Source organism: Bos indicus, chromosome 4 (assembly GCF_029378745.1).
Source record: "Bos indicus isolate NIAB-ARS_2022 breed Sahiwal x Tharparkar chromosome 4, NIAB-ARS_B.indTharparkar_mat_pri_1.0, whole genome shotgun sequence".
Lineage (NCBI taxonomy): Eukaryota > Metazoa > Chordata > Mammalia > Artiodactyla > Bovidae > Bos > Bos indicus.
The window spans coordinates 61585929-61602834 of record NC_091763.1 but is presented as its reverse complement, the minus strand read 5'-3'; the positions used below and the strand labels follow the sequence as shown (position 1 = coordinate 61602834).

The following is a 16906-nucleotide window of genomic DNA, read 5'->3' as shown; positions in this document are numbered from 1 at the left end:
CATTAATAGACTTTAAGTTTTTTTTTACCCTTGTTACAAATGATAGGGCAATGGAGATCTTTAAGCACATAAGACTTGTGTATATGTATTGGGAGCAGGGGGCAGTATCACTGTTTAAAGTCCCTGAAGTTGGATTTTTGCAGCAAAGTGTTTGAATATTTTGTGGCTCTGGAAACATTAGCAAATTATTTTCTTAAAAGCTTGTGCTACTAAATATTTTTTTTAAGATAAAATAAATTTTTCCTGAATTTTAGGAGATTTATGGTATGTTGAGGATATCCCATTCCATGTATGCTCTAACTGTTACAGATGCTTAACGGGAAAATGTAAAGATAGGTGAAAACACTGTAAGGGAATATAGTGAAAGTGAAGTCACTCAGTTGTGTCTGACTCTGCGACCCCGTCGACTGCAGCCCACCAGGCTCCTCTGTCCATGGGATTCTCCAGGCAATAATACTGGAGTGGGTTGCCATTTCCTTCTCCAGAAGATCTTTCCGACCCAGGAATCGAACCCAGGTCTCCCGCATTGCAGGCAGATGCAGGCAGACACTTTAACTTCTGAGCCACCAGGAAGCCCAAGAGACAAGGGAATGTAGTAGAGAAGAACAAAAGTCCAAGTTAACTACACTGCGAATCATTGAAGTGATATTATCCACCTTACCTGCCTCCTGAGAAACCTGTATGTTGGTTAAGAAGCAACACTTAGAACCGGACATGGAACAACCAACTGGTTCCAAATTGGGCAAGGAATATGTCAAGGTTGTATATTGTCATCTTGCCTATTTGACTTATATGCAAAGTACATCATAAGAAGTGCCGGGCTGGATGAAGCTCAAGCTGGAATCAAGATTGCTGGGAGAAATATCAATAACCTCAGATATACAGATGATATCACCCTAATGGCAGAAAGTGAAGAGGAGCTAAGAGCCTCTTGATGAAGATGAAAGAGAGTGAAAAAGCTACTTAAAACTCAACATTCAGAAAACTAAGATCATGACTTCTGGTCCTATCACATCATGGCAAATAGGGAAAAAATGGAAAAAGTTTACAGACTTATTTTCTTGAGCTCCAAATTCACTGCAGATGGTGACTGCAGCCATGAAATTAAAAGATGCTTGCTCCTTGGAAGAAAAGCTGTGACAAACCTAGACAGCATATATTAAAAAGCAGAAATAACACTTTGCCGACAAAGGTCCGTCTAGTCAAAACTATGGTTTTTCCAGTAGTCACATATGGATGTGAGAGTTGGACCATAAAAAATGCTGAGCGCCGAAGAATTGATGCTTTTGAACTGTGGTGTTGGAGAAGAGTCTTGAGAGTCTCCTGGACTGCAAGGAGATCCAGCCAGTCCATCCTAAAGGAAATCAGTCCTGAATATTCATTGGAAGGACTGATGGTGAAGCTGAAACTCCAATACTTTGGCCACCTGATGTGAAGAACTGATTCACTGGAAAAGACCCTGATGTTGGGAAAGATTAAGCGCAGAAGGAGAAAGGGGAGACAGAGGATGAGATAGTTGGATTGCATCATCGACTAAATGGACATGCATTTGAGCAAATTCCAGAAGATAGTGAAGGACAGGGACACCTTGCATGCTGCAGACCATGGGTGGCAAAGAGTTACTTAACAACTCAACAACAACAAAAATACTAAAGATTATGGAGCTGACTTTTTAAGGGGAAAATAGGGGTGACTGGGGCTTCCCCGGTAGCTCAGCAGTGAAGAATCTGCCTGCAATGCAGGAGACGCAGGAGATGTGGGTTTGATTTCTGGGTCAGAAAGATCCCCTGGAGGAGGAAATAGCAACTCACTAGAGTATTCTTGCCTGGAGAATCCCATGGACAGAGGAGCCTGGTGGGCTACAGTCCATAGGGTTGAAAAGTGTCAAACACAACTGAGTTTGGGTTCACTGACTGAGCTTCCTGAAATACAGTTGAGATATTTATCATTTATTTTCAGGGAGAGATTGTGTATTTGGATTTTCAGAGAGGTTGTTAATTCAGCTAAAAATTGAGAACTATAGGTACAAAGTATTTTGCATAATTGAAAGTGTGTGACACTGATTTATTGTGGTTCTTGCTGAGATAATGTTTTAATTAATTTTGTAACATTTGTAAAGACAAAAATTACAAGTACAGTACACAGGTTTTTGCCCTCTGTAACATTTGCAATGCACAATGCCTCATTGCCACTTAAATACTTGTGTATTTCTCTTCCTCAAGGATCTTCTACTGCATAGCCATTAATATACCATCAAAATCAGAAAACAGCAAATGTATGTTTGTATACATACATATATAGAGAAAGTGAAAGTGTTAGTCTCTCATTTGTGTCCAGCTCTTTGCAACCCCATGAGCTATAGCCTGCCAAGCTCCTCTGTCCATGGAATTCTCCAGGCAAGTATACTGGAGTGGATAGCCATTCCTTTCTTCAGGGGATCTTCCCAACCCAGGGATTGAACTTGGTCTCCTGCATTGCAGTCAGATTCTTTACTGTCTGAGCCACCAGGAACTACTACTGCTAAGTCACTTCAGTCGTGTCTGACTCTGTGTGACTCCATAGACGGCAGCCCACCAGGCTTCCCCGTCCCTGGGATTCTCCAGGCAAAAACACTGGAGTGGGTTGCCATTTCCTCCTCCAGTGCATGGAAGTGAAAAGTGAAAGTGAAGTTTCTCAGTCGTGTCCGACTGTAGCAACCCCATGGACTGCAGCCCACCAGGCTCCTCCATCCATGGGATTCTCCAGGCAAAAGTACTGGAGTGGGGTGCCATTGCCTTCTCCGAGCCACCAGGAAGGCCCCACCTATATATGGACACAAAAACATAAATACTTTTGTATCTATAGTGTATCTGCATCTATTATATTTGTTGAAAATCATCAAGTTTACACTAGTATTTCCAGTTTCAGTTCATTATCACAGCATATGTTTACTTTTTAAAAAAATTGAATTATAGTTGCTGTACAATATTATATAAGTTATAGGTATACAGTATAGTGATTCATTGGAGAAGGCAATGGCACCCCACTCCAGTACTCTTGCCTTGAGAATCCCATGGACGGAGGAGCCTGGTGGGCTGCAGTACATGGGGTCGCTCAGAGTCAGACACGACTGAGCGACTTCACTTTCACTTTTCACTTTCATGCACTGGAGAAGGAAATGGCAACCCACTCCAGTGTTCTTGCCTGGAGAATCCCAGGGACGGGGGAGCCTGGTGGGCTGCCGTCTGTGGGGTTGCGCAGAGTCGGGCACGACTGAAGTGACGAAGCAGGAGCATAGTGATTCATAATTTTTTAACTGTGCTTATTTGATCAGTTTTCCTGTATGAAAGTAATCTTCTGTCCAGGCTTTTCTCTTCCTCTGTGTGGTGGAGTATCGCTACTCACTCCTCTCAAGTGCTGTGACACCCTGTGGCAAGCCACTCTTCACGCCTTCCTCATCGTTTTTGAGTTCAGGCCTTCTCCCAGACTCCTTGGGAAGTGGTCTTTATCTTGTAGACGCCTATTAGCCTTCCCTGGGCCACTGTGTCTTCCCTCCAGCATGTTCACCTGATGTCCTCAGCCTCAGATAATGATTTCTGGACTGAATTTTTAGGAAGAAAGTGGAAGGGAAAGAGCTGAAATAAGTTTGAAGGGTTTAAAAACTAATATTTAACTGTTATAGAGTTAACTGGCATATGAATAGGAGAAATTATTTTTTTATTCTTATGTAACACAGGTTAAAAAAATTGATAAAATTGTAGTTTGGGGCTGCCATAGGAAAAAAGTGACTAAAAGGAGATAAAAGTGTGGAAAAAATTTAGTTTGGAAATGAAACTTACTTGCAGAGGTATATAGCGTTTCAGTGGTTACATTTACATGTATTTTGACAAACAGAGTTTGTAAAAACTTTGAATGGCCTCCAAATTTATTAATGGTTGAAACTAACAGATTAATATTTAGAAGGGAGAAAGCTTTAGATTTTGGGGCTCTGTTCTTACTCTGCCCAGAACCCTCAAGTAAGTGGATGATATGAAGATGTTTTCTTCATTAAGCCCAAATAATAACTTCTTGACTCTTTACGTGGCACACTGAATGTGTACTACTGAAACACTTATTAAATTAAATTGTAGTTAGTAGTGTGTATTACCCTAGAAATGCCTTTGAGAATTGAAGTAGTCATTTTCATTTTTATATCATTAGCTTAGTCCATAACTCCTAGTACTTTACTGCTAATCAGTGTATGTCACCTAAATTACTGATCATTCAATTAAAATCTGTTCTCAGGACTAGGATAGAAATACCGTGGAAATCTCATTTTATGTTATCACTGTAAATGTTACCACCTGTAACAAAATTAACAATTCATAGTCTTCTATCATAAAAATTTGAGTTAGTTAAGAATGAACCACCAATCATGTCACACTTTTGATTCCTTGGTATCCACTTGGATATTTTGACAAAATCTTTACTTTTTATGATTCACGTATTTTAAAACTAGCTGTTTCCCTCCAGAGGAAAACTCTTTATTTTCGTTAGTGAATGCTAGCCACAGTTGAAAATTAGAGGGAAAAGTTTAATCCTTCCCCCACCATATGAAAGACTGATAGTATTCATAAAAAACTTGCAATATCAGTTATATAGGATAAAGATGCCTATTAAACTAACTGAACTACTAGCAACTGGTGCCATGTTAATTGATAATTATTATTATGGTTGTTAATTTAGTTTGACTTTATATTACATATATTCTAAAGTTGTTGATGTTAGTAAAAATTAGCTGTACATTTGATATGGTCTCTTACACTTGACATGAAGGGTTAGAGACGAGTATGTGAATCTTAGTGGAAATCGTTTTACCTCCCTCCGTTTTCGGTTTAGACAGAAGCATTTTTATAAAAAGTATATAGAAATATGAAAAGTACGACTTTTTGGAATCTAGTTTATAGAGCATACTTAAATTGATTGGTATATGGGTAAATTAGAAGTGGGTTTTTTTTTGTGGTTTGCTTTTAACATACATTGTGATTAATTTTTCTTCTTTTTTTGTCAGCAGACCTCTTACTTTTTTGTACTTACCTGATTTCTTGCCTTGGTCATTCATTAATTGTCTGAATAAGCGTTTGTACTTCTATTATGCTTTATTGCACTGAAGCAGCAGTATATAATCCAAGTGGGATGTTTCCTTCATGACTTTCATCTTTAGGAATATATCACTGTTTAAAAAAAAAACTGGTGACTATTGTATCAGATACATTACTTTTTTTTTTTAACATTACTTTTAAAAAACAGATTGTAGAATTATGACGCTAAAAATCCTTTCCAAATACGAGTCTGACTTGATAGGTAAGAAAATTAGGGCTAAGAACTTATTGTAATAGGGAGTCTTTATAGTGTATTTTGTAATGTCACTTGCTTGTCCTCCAAGAAGTAATTGGATGAAAGCAAGTTTGATTATAACACTGGTTGAATATTTAAGCTTGATAAGTTGACTGAGTTTTAAGAGATTTCCCCCTTTGTTTCTTTTAGGTGAATCTGGACTGGGAAAGTCAACATTAATCAACTCATTATTCCTCACAGATTTATATTCTCCAGAGTATCCAGGTCCTTCCCATAGAATAAAAAAGACTGTACAGGTATGTGTATTGTTAATTGATGATAAGATGGGGTAATATTAACAGATACAAAACACAGTCTATAAATTATTTTTTATAGATACTTTGTTATACAGTCCATCTGCTTTGTCACGAACATGGTTAAGATCTCTATTAATATGTTCTCTGTGTTATTGTTCTTTTCGTCTCTTAAGTCATGTCCAGCTCTGGAGACCCCATAGATGGTAGCCTGCCAGGCTCCTCTGTCCATGGGATTTCCCAGGCAATAATACTGGAGTGGGTTGCCATTTCTTATGCCAAGAGATCTTCCTGACCTAGGGATCCGATAACCTGCATCTCCTGCATTGGCAGGCGGATTCTTTATTACTGAGCCACCTGTACTTCCCCACAAAACATATTTTGTGACTTGTATTATATTTATATATAGGTAGATTTCAAATTTGACCTTAGCCAGTGTAAAGTGTTAGTAAAAATGGTTGTTGTTGAAAAAGAGAGAGAGTAATTGATTGAGAAGTGCATGTAATTAGAGGGACTTTCTTGATTTAGAACCTTATGAATTTGTCTTAAAGATCCTCCTAGAGATTTTACTGTGATACAGTAAATGATAACATTCAGAGTTATGCTGCAATATGGTAACTACTTGCCATATGTAGCTATTAAAGTTTAAATGAGTTAAAAGTCATTGAAGCAAAAAATTCTGTTTCTCAGTTGTGCTGGGTACATTTCAAGTAGTAATATGTGGCAAGTAGCTACCATTTGGAGCAGTGCAGATTATTTCCACCATTGCAGAAAATTCTGTTGGACAGGGTACAGAAAACATGACTTGTGTAAAGCCATTAGTATTTGTTTTAGTGAGTGGCATGATACCACATGATAGTTAAATGGCAGTAACAATTTGTTAATACTTTATGTGTGGTCTAATTTAGTACTTCTCAATCTTTAATGTGCATTCAGATCATCTGAGGAGCTCGTTAAACTTAGTTCCTGTTCTAGTAAGTCTGAAGTGAGCTGAGATTTAATCCAAGGTGATGCTAATGCTGCTAGCAAAGTGCTAGACTCTCTAGTCCTAGTGATATGTTGTCCAGGACAATAGCTGGTAGCCACATGTGGCTGTTGAGGTCTTAAAATGTGAGATGTCTATGTTAAGATGCAAGTATAAAATATACCCCAGATTTTGAAGTCTTAGTTTGTTAAAAAAAAAAAATTATTTTATTTAAATTTTTCTATTGATTACATTTTATAATAATGATTGGTTATATTGGGTTAAGTAAAATTCATTAATTTCATCTGTTGCTACTTTCTAAAGTGGCTACTGAAATTTTTAAAATTATTTATGTAGTTCACATTACATTTTTGTTAGGCAGCACTGCTCTAAACTATTGATTGAAAGATTTGTTGGTAGATTGATGCAGTAATACACAGCACATAAGCAGAAAAGGAGTGGAGTGAACAGTTCTAGCAGAAGCATGTCTTATTGAGGCAGTGATGCTGGAGCTGGATATTTTATTTCTTCTTCTTAAAGTTTTCTCTGTTTCAGGAATTTTTAAAATATCCTTTATGGAATTTGAGATTTCAAATTACCTGCAAAAAAAACGTGTCCTAAAAACTCGATACTATACTATATTGCTTATTTATTTTGTGATATATTGGATATTTTAACCCTAAGCAAGAAGATAAACTTTAAATTTTCTTAATTTAAGTATTTAAATCCAGAATTAGTAACTGCTGCTGCTAAGTCATTTCAGTCGTGTCCGACTCTGTGCGACCCCACAGACAGCAGCCCACCAGGCTCGCCCGTCCCTGGGATTTGCCAGGCAAGAGTACTGAGTGGGGTGCCATTGCCTTCTCCAGACTTAGTAACTAGTTATATAGAAATGTTAAGGAAACCCCACAGTGTAGATTCCTAAGTTCAGGAATATTTAGTGTAAAATGTCTGTTAAATATTAATATATCTACCAAAGGTGTTCTTGGCTGTTAGTGCTGGTGAGGAAATTTTCTGAGTCCTTTTTGTAGTTTTTAGCACCTGGCATAATGCAAGGTCGACATTAATAATAAAACAACACTTAGTCAATCATTAACATCTTCCAGGTACTATTCCAAACACTTTAGATGCATTTATTTAATTCTTGCAGTAACTTTTTCAGGTAAATGGTGTTATTATCCCTATTTTACAGATGTGGAAATTGTGGCACAAAGATGATGATATACCTGAGGATCATGTAGTTAGCGTGCCAGAACTAGGATACAAATCTAAGCACTATGGTTTAGTCTGTATTGTATAAAACTATGCTATCTCTATACTTTAGAAACTTAATAAGTATTAGTTTAGTAGATTAAAGAGTTCTTAATAAATGGATTAACTTTACTTTTTAATGATGTTTGGTCCAGAAAATTGTCATTTTTCTTTTATTTATATTTCCTTTTCCTTGAAAAATGTTATGTATGGAGATAGATTTTCCAGTTAGGCAGTTTAGACAAACTGAATTGATCAGTGAGGTTATTTCTTCATAGTTATGTAATATATGAGTTTAGTTTTAAAAAATGGGAAATTAGGTCGTAAGGTAAAAAATGGAATTAAGTCTTAAGGCTGATCTATCTGATGCTGCCGCTAAGTCACATCAGTCGTGTCTGACTCTGGGACCCCATAGATGGCAGTCCACCAGGCTCCCCCGTCCCTGGGATTCTCCAGGCAAGAACACTGGAGTGGGTTGCCATTTCCTTCTCCAGTAAATAAAAGTGAAAAGTGAAAGTGAAGTTGCTCAGTTGTGTCCGACTCTTCGCGACCCCATGGACTGTAGCCTACCAGGCTCCTCCGTCCATGGGATTTCCCAGGCAAGAGTACTGGAGTGGGGTGCCATTGCCTTCTCCTATCTGATGCTACCTAGTAAGGAATACCTAGTGTTGTTTTGTTTTTACTTTTAAATGGTACACACATGATGTTCATTATTGCTTATTATATTTGAATTTTCAAGCTGGACTCTGGAGGGTATTGACTGACCATTATGTACTAGGTTTGAAATTCCAGTAAACTTCTTGGTGGATGATGGAAGCCAGTTAATCATAAAAGTTTCATACCTTACCATGTTTTATTTTATTTAAACAAAATAGGCAAGTTGACAGTATTTTTAGCTCTTTGGATTCACCCAGTACAGTGATTTTTGCTAGTGTCTGAACAGATGAAGTGTATTGGCACTTGCAGTCTAAGGAATTCAACACATGGAAATCTAGTTTAACATACTTTGCAACAAAGTATTTGGTCAAACAAGGAGAGTTTACTTTACCCCCATCCCTCCTCCCCCTCCCCACCTCCCCTACCTGCAGGGTGCCCTTAACCTAGTTCTTATACTTTTGGCTTATCCTGCTTTGGCCAAAACAACCTCTTTGCTGTCCTTTGAGCAGGCCGATCGATCTCTTCCACTCCAGGGGCCTTCCACTTTGTTTCTCTGCTTGCAGTGGTTTTCCTTGGGATATCCTCATGGCTTGCTTCCTAATTTTCATCAGTTCTCTGCTTAAAAGTTACTTTCTTAATGAAGACTTTCTTGACCACTCATAAACTCTGTTAGGGTAGGGACTCCTTTTTATTCACCCTTAACAAGCTAAGTTTCTAGCACAGCATCTGTTACATGTTAGCATCCAATATTTGTTGACTGACTGAACAATTTTTTAAAATTTGTTTGAGGATCTTTGAAGTTTTGTTTCTACTTTTTTTTTGGTCTGTGAAATTTTATAAAACACTATCATAGATTAAGTGGAATGATTTCCAATTTGAGAATCTTTGAAATTTTAAATTTGATCATTTTTTGAAATTTTGTTGATTATTTTTGTCTTAAGCAGAATTTTTTTGCATTTAATTTTTAAGTTGCTGTGTAGTTTATATATTAAAAGGGCACAAATTTAAGCATAGAACTTGGTGAGTTTTATATAAGTATTCATATATCTGGGTTTCCCTGGTGGTCAGTGGTAAAGAATCTGCCTGCCGAAGTAGGAGACATGGGTGTGATTCCTGCAGAAGGAAATGATGACCCACTCCAGTATTCTTACCTGGGAAATCCCGTGGACAGAGGAGCCTGGTGGGTTACAGTCCATGGAGTCGCAAAAAGTTGGACACAACTTAGTGACTAAACAACAGCAGCGATTCATATATCCAAGTAACCACTTCCCAGATTAAGATACAGTATTTTTCTAGGAACCTGGAAGGCTTCCTTGTGTCTCCTCTCACTCAGTATTACACCCACCCCCACTTATAAACACCTTTCTGACATCTCCATAGATTAATTTTGTCTGTTCTTGAACTTCATTTAGATATATTCTTAAGTCTGGTTTCTTTCACTGAGGATTATGTGTGTGGTATTTATTCATGTTGTATAGCTGTAGTTCTTTTCATTGTTTTATAATATTCTACTGTATGACTATATCACAGCCTGTTCATTGTAGATAAGCATATGGGTTTTCAGTTTTTGACTGACATAAATGTTCTTGTATATATCTTTTGATGGACATAAGTACTCATTTCTGTTGTGTATGTGTGTGTACGTGCACCTGTGTGTATACATAAAGACATTTCATTTTTTCCCCTTTGATTTCTTATAAGATTGAACATGTCTTTTATACTCATAAATTGTTCAGATTTCATGAAGTGTTTTGACCAACTCAATATTTCCTATTTTTTCCTTCTTGAGGTTTGCAGACGTTTCTTATTGAGATAACAGTCCCTTACATTTCAGTTACTGCAGGTAGTTTCTCCTAGGCTGGTATCTGTTAAAAGATGGGAGAAGCTCTCAATTTGTCAGAATTCTATTGATATTGGTTTGTCTCCAGAATAATGCTGTCTTAAACTCACTTTACCTTCTTTGAAGGTAACACTTCAAAGGTGTCCTCTTCTGTTGTAAATGTTTTCCCAGCTCCCTTTTTTGAAAACAAAGGCATAATTAGACTAAGGCTATCTCTAGTAACATTTTTAAGACAAAGGCCTGTGTACCACTATTAAATCTCCTCCTTTTACCAAAAGTGAGACCTTTAACATTTGAGAACTAGATTGATCCTTATTAAAATCCCAGAGAAGTCCTCTTTCCTGATGTACCATGAAGGTATTCCTTGATATACTGGAAACAAGATGAAGGTCATCTTAACTCTTTTCTCCTCTTACCTAGGAGAGAACATGATGTATTCCTAGTCATTCAGTTGTTAGAGAATAGAATGTAATTTTCTTTTACAGTTGAGTGGTTTTTCACCAGTTCAGTAATCTAGCAGATGATCTGCCCTTGGGAGCTCTTAAATTCTCTCAGTGAAGAGTAATCCAGGAAAAACATACAATCCTGAGTTTCAAAAAACAAATGTCTGCAATTTCCCTGACCTGAAGGCTTTCTGGAACACTTCCAACTGTCAAAAAGAAGAAGAGAAGTAACATCCTGTGATGTGGTCAAATAGGGAGTGAAACTTCTATAAAGACCACAATCTTATAATCTCTCCGAGCATTATTTGTTTACAAGAGGCTTGTATCTTAAAGAAGAAATTCCTTCACATTCACAGTCTTGGGAGAAAGGAGAAACTATCTACTCTGAGCAGGCAAATGATTCTGAGTTTCCAGTGGTTCTGATCTGAGTGAACTTTTCAGTAATAGTTAGAAGGCATCTGAGATTAATTCTCAACATCCTGTCTTTGGCCTTAGAAACCTAAGCTGTGTACTTCCGAATGTAAGCTGACATTCTGGTCCTGTAGTTCTTTATACTAGTCTTCTCAAAGTATACTGTGCTTCACAATCACTTGGAAGCCTTGCTCAGTCTGTCAAGTCCCCCTCCCCATATTTGAGGCAGAGCCCAAAGAATTTGGCATTTCTTTTAAGTTTCCAAGCTATTCAACTGCCAGTCTGGGTACTATACTTTGTGGACCACTCCTTGTGTTTCTGGCCTGCTGTGGACTGATTTCATCCTGTCTTTGTCAAAGAAAGTAAGAGGGTGAACTGTTTTTCCTGAGTTCTTCCAGAATATTTCTAATTGAATGAAATGGCACCATGTTACTTCCACTTTCATTCATATATGTATTTTCCCAATAGACTGATTAAAGTTATAGAAAAAATTTGAACACTTAAGCTCTACTTCATATTCTAATCTCAAACATAGATGCTTAGATTAACAATTTTCAAGAAAAATATTAATACAATGTTATATACATGGTAGCAAGTTTTATGATCTTATATTTGAAAATTTTTATATCATTTTTCATTTCAGCAAAAGTTTGCCAGCTATCTCCTAGGGAAAGGAGATAGTTGGTAACCTTCCTGTTTCTTTTGTGAAATGACAGTGCTAGATTTGTTTTTTCTTTCAGATTTTTTTTTTTTGAAAAATTTTATTTTTTTTATTTGGCTTTGCCAGTTCTTAGTTGGAGCATGTGGGATCTATTTCCCCAGCCAGGGATTGAACCCAGGCCTTTTACATTAGGAGTGTGGAGTCTTAGCCACTGGACCTCCAGGGAAGTCCTTTTTATTTTTTTTTTCCCCCAGATTTTTAGTTGGCAGCCTTATGTTGGTCATTTTAAAACTTTTCTTGGTTTATGAAGTTCAGTAAATCACTATTTTAGATTATATGGGTACAAAAGTTTTGGAGGTGAGAAGAAGTGAAAGCAATGAATCCTATCCCTAAGATAACTTCTTATGACTCCTTGAAACATCTTTATAGAGTCCAGTTAGGAAACTCGGCTGTTAATGTTGGTCAGGTTTTGATAATTTTTTTGAAGTAGTCATACACAGAGCAGGTATTTGAATACTTGTCTTTTACCAGGTTTGGGGGCTACAAGGATGATGGACATATGAGTTCTCAAGATTGTCACAGTCATGTGAAGGATATAGCAAACAGTCATGATATAGTGAGAAAGATGTTGCTCTAGGGTGGTATAGAGGTGACTTTGGCAAGGTATATTTTAGTGAAATCATAGGAATAGAGGGCAGGATGATAGTGAGTTGGGAAGTGACTTTGTGAGTCAGTGAAGATGGAAATAGCTATGAAGGAAGGGATGAGAGGGAATACCTAGAGGTCCAGTGTAGGGGACAGAGACAATGGTTTGGTTTTTATTTCTAAAAAAGACCTGAAAATGTTTGTATCCTTTGGAGAATCAGTTCCTAAGAGATGAGAGATTGAAGATAACAGGGGAACTAGTCTAAATAGTTGTCAAGATGACTTTGAAATGGAAATTGGTCAAATCCCCACCATAGATTGAGAAATTAGTCTCAGGGAAAAAAGAAATCTATTCCACTAAACAGGAGAGAACATTCAAAAAAGCTTCAGAAAAATTGGGGATGCTCTTGAGAACCCTCCTACACTGTTGGTGGGGATGTGAATTGGTGCAGCTACTATGGAGAACACTATGGAGCTTCCTTTAAAACAGGTACCATATCATCCAGCAGTCCCATTCCTTAGCATATATCTGGAGAAAACTCAAATTCAACAGGACAGATGCACCCCAGTGTTCATGGCAGTACTGTGTACAATTATCAAGACGTGGAAGTAACTTAAATTCCACTGACAGATGGATAAAGAAGATTGTGTGTTTGTGTGTGTGCGCCTGCTCGTAATAGAATATTACTTTTCAGCAGCAGATATTACACTAAGTGAAGTAAGTCAGGAGAATGACAAATACCATATGATATCACTTAATATGTGAAATCTAAAAACATGATACAAATGAATTTTATTTATAAAACAGAAGCAGACTCATAGAAAACAAACTTATGGTTACCAAAGGGGAAAGGAGGGGGGATTAATTAGGAATTTGGGATTAACAGATACATACCACATTATATGTATGGATGTGAGACTTGGACTGTGAAGAAAGCTGAGCGCCAAAGAATTGATGCTTTTGAACTGTGGTGTTGGAGAAGACTCTTGAGAGTCCCTTGGACTGCAAGGAGATCCAACCAGTCCATCCTAAAGGAGATCAGTCCTGGGTGTTCATTGGAAGGACTGATGCTGAAGCTGAAACTCCAATACTTTGGCCTCCTCATGCGAAGAGTTGACCCTGATGCTGGGAGGGATTGGGGGCAGGAGGAGAAGGGGACAACAGAGGATGAGATGGCTGAATGGCATCACCGACTTGATGGACACGAATTTGAGCGAACTCCGGGAGTTGGTGATGGACAGAGAGGCCTGGCGTGCTGCGATCATGGGGTCACAAAGAGTTGGACACGACTGAGCGACTGAACTGAACTGAACCACATTATATAAAATAGATAAGCAACAAGGACCTACTGTATAGCACAGGGAGCTATATTCAATATCATTGTAATAACTTAAAATGGAAAAAGAACTGAAAAAGAATGTATATATCCATTTGAATGTAAATAAAAAGGATTGTATATTTACATACTTTGCCATGCAACTGAAACATTGTAAGTCACCTGTACTTGAGTTTAAAAAATTTTAAAAATAAATAGCAACAACAAATTGGGGATGTTCTTGTTTTGCAGTGAAGATCAAGGACTTTGCTGAGCATGGTGGCAGAGATTGTAAGGTAGAGGTTGTGTGCATGTGTGCGTGCTCAGACACTTCAGTCATGTCCAGCTCTTTGTGACCCTGTGGACTATAGCCCACCAGGCTTCTCTGTTCATGGGATTCTCCAGGCAAGAAGACTGGAGTGGGTTGCCAATCCCTTCCTCCAGGGGATCTTCCTGACCCAGGGACTGAACCCACAATAGTCTCCTGCATTGCAGGCAGGTTCTTTATCTGCTGAGCCACCTGGGAAGCCCCAAGATAGAACTTGGGAAGAGTCATACTAGAAGAGACATGAGGTGAAGGAGCAAATAAAAAGATTATCAGATGACCTGGAAATTCCTGTCAAAGTTGAAGTTTATGAAATTTATGGAAAAGTATCTTAGCTGGAAAGGAAAAGAAAGGATTTGGGAGGGGTTTGCTAATAGAAAATGAAAGGGACATGGGAATTAAGATTTCAGTGTAAGGAGAGAGGGGAATGAGGTATATAGTGGTTCAGAGAGTAGAAGGCAGAATTAGTGTTTGGATCAAGTTTCTTCTTAGTTCGTTTTCAGTCTTGGTGAGAAGGAAGTAGTCTTTAAGCATAACTATTCTGTTGGTCATTGCCTCTCTAAGTATCTTATTGAACATAATGAAGTATGTATGATGATGCTTATCTTTTGAGTTATTAAATAATCTAGAATAGATTTTGTGTTTGAGCCAAGTGGAATATCGCAGACTGTTCAAGTTTCTACTAGTCAAGTCTGCAGAGCTTTGGCTGTAATGTTATCTCCTGAGCAAGTATAGGTGGAGGTAAGCTCTTGACAGAAAATTTTAGCCCTCTCCTCAAATGTTAATATAGTTATAATACTTTATCTTAAAAAATGACTCAAACATTGTTAGAATAGTGTAGTGTGTTTAATAGTCTTTCAGAAATGGAAGAAGTGAAGCTGTATGAACAGTGAAAGTTTGACTTTTTCTCAGATTGAAAAACTGTAAATATTAGAAAAAGTGTGAGTTTCTGGAATCCAGGAATCCAAAATAGCCCTTAATTATTATACATAAACAATATAATAGGCTTTAATTTTATTTTTCAGAGAAAAGCTCATTTCAAAGTGCCCTTGATTCATTCATTCCTTTGGTATTGAATTATGTGTTTAATCTTTGAGAACTCTTGAGTGATGCCATAAAATATGCTGATGTGACCTGCTTAAGTAAAGTGCATGGGAAAGTGGCCATTTGGAATAGATTTCTTAAGAAAAGTTTGAAATTCCTGGACTTGGACTAATTTGTTTACCATGGATCCCATGAGGATACTTGCAAAACCAGATGATAGGATACAGTTGAATCCTGTGAATGGCACTAGTTTACAGTTGTTTTCTGGATTTCTTCCATATGTTGCTGTCTTCTATGTATTTGACCATGTATGGATACACAGAATTTCATAGGCCAAAGAAGAAAAGAAGCTTCCGTATGAAAAGCAGATCTTCATTTGTATTATCACTCCAATAAACAATTAAGTTGTTGAACTAATTTTTTTTTAAACAAAGAAGCAAAAATCTTAAAATTTAAGCTGTTGTGGTGTGTGATTAGTATACAGCCTAGTACTAGAGGTAGAAATGTTCTTTGTTTGGTAATGAGAGAACCAGAAATGGTTTGGAGTAAAATCAGGAGATGATTCATGTAGAACAGTTAGATTTTTACATCAGTTCTAATACATGATACTGTGTCATTTAAAATAATTTTTGAGAATTTTTAGGTGAAGGGATGGTTACTTTGGATATTTCTGCTTCAGTGACAGTTACCATAAATGGATAACTTATTTTTATGAAGGAGATGGAGGCAAATGAGATATATATTGAGATCTGTTAGATTTGAATAGATTGTTCTTTTTTGACATATGACATTTGACATATTCTTAATTGACATATAACCAGATTGTCCTTTTTAACTATAGACAACTACTAGATATATAGAATGTGAATTTCTAAGCCACAGGAAGTAATATCACTCAATTTTTTTTAGTTTTGATAATTTACACTGATGAATCTGATTATTTCCACAGTTATTTTGCCTCCCTCATATTATTAGAGTAACTCAATATCAGACAGACTGTATTACCTTAGCCGTGTGGTATGAAACAGTATTCTCCCAAGGAGTGTGCAACCATCGTTGATATTGAAGGTGACCAGAAAATATTAGAACCTGTATCTATTGATGTTTAACTTTTTTAATTTACAGAGAAATTGACACTTCCTGCTGTTTAATGTTCAGATAACCAATTTTATATGTTCGGTAGATAAATAAATGTACTTACATTTGGGATATCTAAAATTTTCACTGACAGTTTACATTAGGGTCAAAGCAGTTCAAAAACCATTGGTCTAAAAGATAAGAACTTTGTCTCTTATTTGTCTAAAAGATTGGAAGCCTTTCTGTGAATATGCATGTCCAAATTTCAGTTTCAGCAAGTTTCTTTTTTGATAATGCTCTTTTAACAAAATAATTTCTGGTTGCTATCAATCTTCACTATCGAATTCAGTAGTCACTAAGCCACATGTGGATTGGGAGGATCCCCTGGAGAAGGAAATGGCAATCCACTCCAGTATTCTTGCTTGGAAAAACCCATGGACAGAGGGGCCTGGCAGGCTACAGTCCATGGGGTCACCAAAGAGTCAGACATGACTTAGTGACTAAACAACAACAACAACAACAAAGCCATGTGTAGCTGTTTCAGTTTAAGTTAAATAAAATTGAACATTCAGTTCCTCAGTTGCTCTAGTCAGATTTCAAGAACTTGTTGCTTGCATGGGCAAGCAGCTAGTATGTATTGGATAGTGTAGATATAGAACCATT

The 16906-nt window shown here is 37.2% G+C and overlaps 1 protein-coding gene across 1 annotated transcript in view; it reads left to right on the top strand.

Moving 5' to 3' along the window:
* SEPTIN7 (septin 7) overlaps positions 1-16906 on the top strand; it is a 59138-nt gene that overhangs the window by 10410 nt on the left and 31822 nt on the right. The window contains exon 3 of the mRNA XM_019958774.2: positions 5506-5612. Coding sequence (XP_019814333.2) covers positions 5506-5612 — 107 coding nt within the window. The remainder of the gene's footprint in view (positions 1-5505; positions 5613-16906) is intronic.